Source organism: Peromyscus eremicus, chromosome 4, assembly GCF_949786415.1.
Source record: "Peromyscus eremicus chromosome 4, PerEre_H2_v1, whole genome shotgun sequence".
NCBI lineage: Eukaryota > Metazoa > Chordata > Mammalia > Rodentia > Cricetidae > Peromyscus > Peromyscus eremicus.
Window position 1 is genome coordinate 85,730,083 of NC_081419.1, and position 3,479 is coordinate 85,733,561.

At 34.9% G+C, this 3,479-nt stretch overlaps 1 protein-coding gene across 1 annotated transcript; it reads left to right on the forward strand.

Annotated features, from left to right (window-relative positions):
- The first annotated feature begins 286 nt into the window (after positions 1-286).
- On the forward strand, positions 287-1,204 carry LOC131908441 (olfactory receptor 4K3-like). The gene has a single exon (XM_059259485.1). It carries the CDS (start codon positions 287-289, stop codon positions 1,202-1,204), a length of 918 nt encoding a protein of 305 aa, XP_059115468.1.
- Positions 1,205-3,479: the final 2,275 nt, after the last annotated feature.

Here is a 3,479-nt window from a genome sequence, read left to right on the forward strand (position 1 = left end):
TAAAGAAAATTACCCTTGAATCCATGCCAAAAAGTTAGATTTAAGGCTTGGAAATGTAAACAGAATATTTGCTACTGACAAAGTTTTTCCTATATTTAGGAAAATTCCTAATTAGAAAGAATATACAAACTCAAGGAAGTTATTTTACATTTGACTGGATACAGTGCTAAGATGTAATTTGTATTCTTTTTGCTTACTTGACTCTGCACATTAAGTTACTGTTTCTATTTCAGGAATTCTTAGTTAGGCTCTGTCTCTCTCAACCCATTGGAGCACAGTGTACTAAATGGAAGAAGCAAACCAGTCTGTGGTGTCTGAGTTTATTTTTCAGGGACTTTGTACCTCAAGGGAACTACAGATCTTCCTCCTGCTATCATTTTCCACCCTCTACCTGATGAGTGTGGTAGGCAACCTCTTTGTCGTGATATTAATCATCAGTGATCATCATCTCCATTCTCCCATGTACTTTCTGTTAGCTAATCTCTCATTTATTGACTTCTGCCTTTCCTCAGTTACTACCCCCAAACTAATCACAGACCTCCTAACAGATACTAAAACAATTTCTTTTGGGGGGTGCATGAGCCAGATCCTCTGTGTGCATTTATTTGCAGGGGGTGAGATGATACTTCTTGCATCGATGGCCTATGACCGATATGTGGCCATCTGCAGGCCACTCCACTACACCAGCATCATGGACAGACAGAAGTGCATCTGGCTCATTTTGATATCATGGATCACTGGATTGGTGCATTCCATTAGTCAGCTGATCCTGATTTTGGAACTACCTTTCTGTGGACCTAGAGTAATAGACAGCTTTTTCTGTGATATTCCTTTGGTGATGAAATTAGCCTGCACAGATACTAGTACTCTGGGAATCGTGGTAAATGCTGAGAGTGGTGTTTTAGCAACAACTTGTTTCATTCTCTTGCTGATATCTTACACTTACATTCTGTTAACTGTTCGGCTCCACTCTAAAGACGGCTCATCAAAGGCACTCTCTACCTGTACATCCCACATCATAGTGGTTGTGCTGTTCTTTGGGCCAGTCATTTTCATCTATCTGTGGCCAGTCAACATCACTTGGGTCGACAAGTTTCTTGCTGTGTTTTACTCAGTCATCACACCTCTCCTGAATCCAGCCATCTATACACTGAGAAATAGAGATATTAAGAATGCCACAAAGAAGCTGATAAATCACATGTGAGTTCTGGAATAATTTTTAGACATCTTATGTTATTGGCAAATTCATTGTGTGCACAACATTTTATACAATTTTTTAGTGGAAATTGAAGAGTATGATTACTTGTTTCTAGAATCAGATTTGTAATTAGAATATCATTTTGAAAATAACCACTAGAAAAATATATTCAAAATTATCATGTTAATAGTTTTCCCACTTAGAATGAGTAATAGCTATTCAAATATACTTCTATATAGAAGAGCAGAAGATAATAATTTTGCAAAAATAATTATCACATGTTACTACACATCATCTGAGTTCCCAAAATTATGCATGTCACTTTAATTACATTGTTATTAACAAATCCTCTTTGAATTATTTTCAACTTTACCATCTTTTAAAACATGAAATTATATGTCAATCATAATTCTATCTTTGTAACAGAAGACATTTAAGATATTTGTGAAGACTGCATCCACTTAGAAATCAAAATGCTAAAATAATCAAATCACAATGCTAGTTGCCTCATATTGATATAATCTCTGTCAGTTTTCAAGTCTTAACTACTCATATGAATTCAGAATTTCCTATATTTTATTGCTTAACTGAAAGGACAAACTGTTTATAATATTTGAATATACTTTCCTCAGTTCACAAATTATTTGCATGATCATGATTTTATATTATATAATTGAATAACATAACTGCTAAGGCCAGTTAGGTAAACATTATATGCTCTTGATAATATGGTATACATATGATTCATGTTATATATCATTTGATGTAGTGAGTCACTTGCTGGATAAACTATATGGTATACATTTTTACAATAGCTTGAGGTCTAATTTATTTCTAAACAGATATGAAAGTGAGAACTTCTTGAATATCATTCTAACATTTAATGAGCTAATGGTTAAAATCAATTTGTATTTATATTCTTATAAGTTAAAGAGGTTGTCATAACATAAATTATCTAACAAAACCACACAAATACCTGTATCATGTTTTCCCAAAATCATAAGATTAGATAAGCATGGCTCATGTCGGCTGCAGACTTTGATGTGTACATATTGCAGGTTCTGGTATCTTTTTCAGAAAAAAAATTATCTCCAATGTGTTTACAGATTTAACTCTCAACAATTTTGTCACCATATTTTTTAATTAAATATGTTCTTTAACAATATTACATCTGATACAGTTTCTGACCTCTTATTCCTCTCCCACTCTTATTATCCCCTTCCCCAGCCACAAAAACATGCGCAAGTCCCTTTCTACATTTATGTATTTTTGTTTTGCTTTGGGATCCACTGAAATGACCCATAGCCATCTCTCTGTGTTTCCATTGTTTCCAACTATCCCTGAGGCACTATGACCTCATCAGTGGGTCTCAACTGAAGAAAATGCCTTGCACTGTCCCAGAATCATCAGTAACTCACAGTTCAGCAAGGAGATATAGTAGTACATAGCTACTCTATGAGCTTTGACTGTTGATGATTTTCTTGTATGATCATTTTCTTGGGATCATGACTTCATTGGCTGTACCATACCCACAAGATTACATTTCACAGTTCTTGTATTCTTTCTAACCTCTTCCTCATTTTTTCTCAGAATTATTTTGTAAGTGATTTTAAGCCTATAGACTTTTGCCCTCACCTGTCCACAGTCATACTATAACAACAGAACACCTTAAGGACTCCTTGCTAAACTGTATAATTAACCTATAAAATGACCTCTTATTGCTTGTATAGTTTCTAAGAATATAAATTTCATTTAAATTTTAGCAATTCAGTGTCATTACTTGTATGTAATATGGGTTTCTAGAAGCACAATGGAGGCCAATGATAGAGCTCAGCAAGTAAAGGAGCTACCTGCCAAACCAGAGTACTAGAATTAAATCCCCCATAAACTCACATGGTAGAAGATTTACAGCTCCCAAAAGTTTTCTTTTAAAAAAAAAATTATTCATTTTACATACCAAACAGAGATCCCCCTCTCTGCTGTGGTATGTTTTTTGTTTTTTGTTTTTTTGTTTTTTTGTTTTTTGGTTTTTTGGTTTTTTGGTTTGTTTGTTTGTTTGTTTGTTTTTGTTTTTCGAGACAGGGTTTCTCTGTGTAGTTTTAGTTCCTGTCCTGGATCTCGTTCTGTAGACCAGGCAGACCTCGAACTTACAGAGATCACCTAGCTTTCCTTCCCAAGTGCTGGGATTAAAGGTATGTGCCACCACTGCCAGGCCTGTGGGTCTTTCTGTATGCTGTGAGTATGTGTTGCTCTGATTGGTTGATAAATCAAGCTGTTTGGC

What these genes read in the sequence shown, in the direction of transcription:
- LOC131908441 (XM_059259485.1), top strand. Translation starts at nt 287, where the DNA reads ATGGAAGAAGCAAACCAGTCTGTGGTGTCTGAGTTTATTTTTCAGGGA.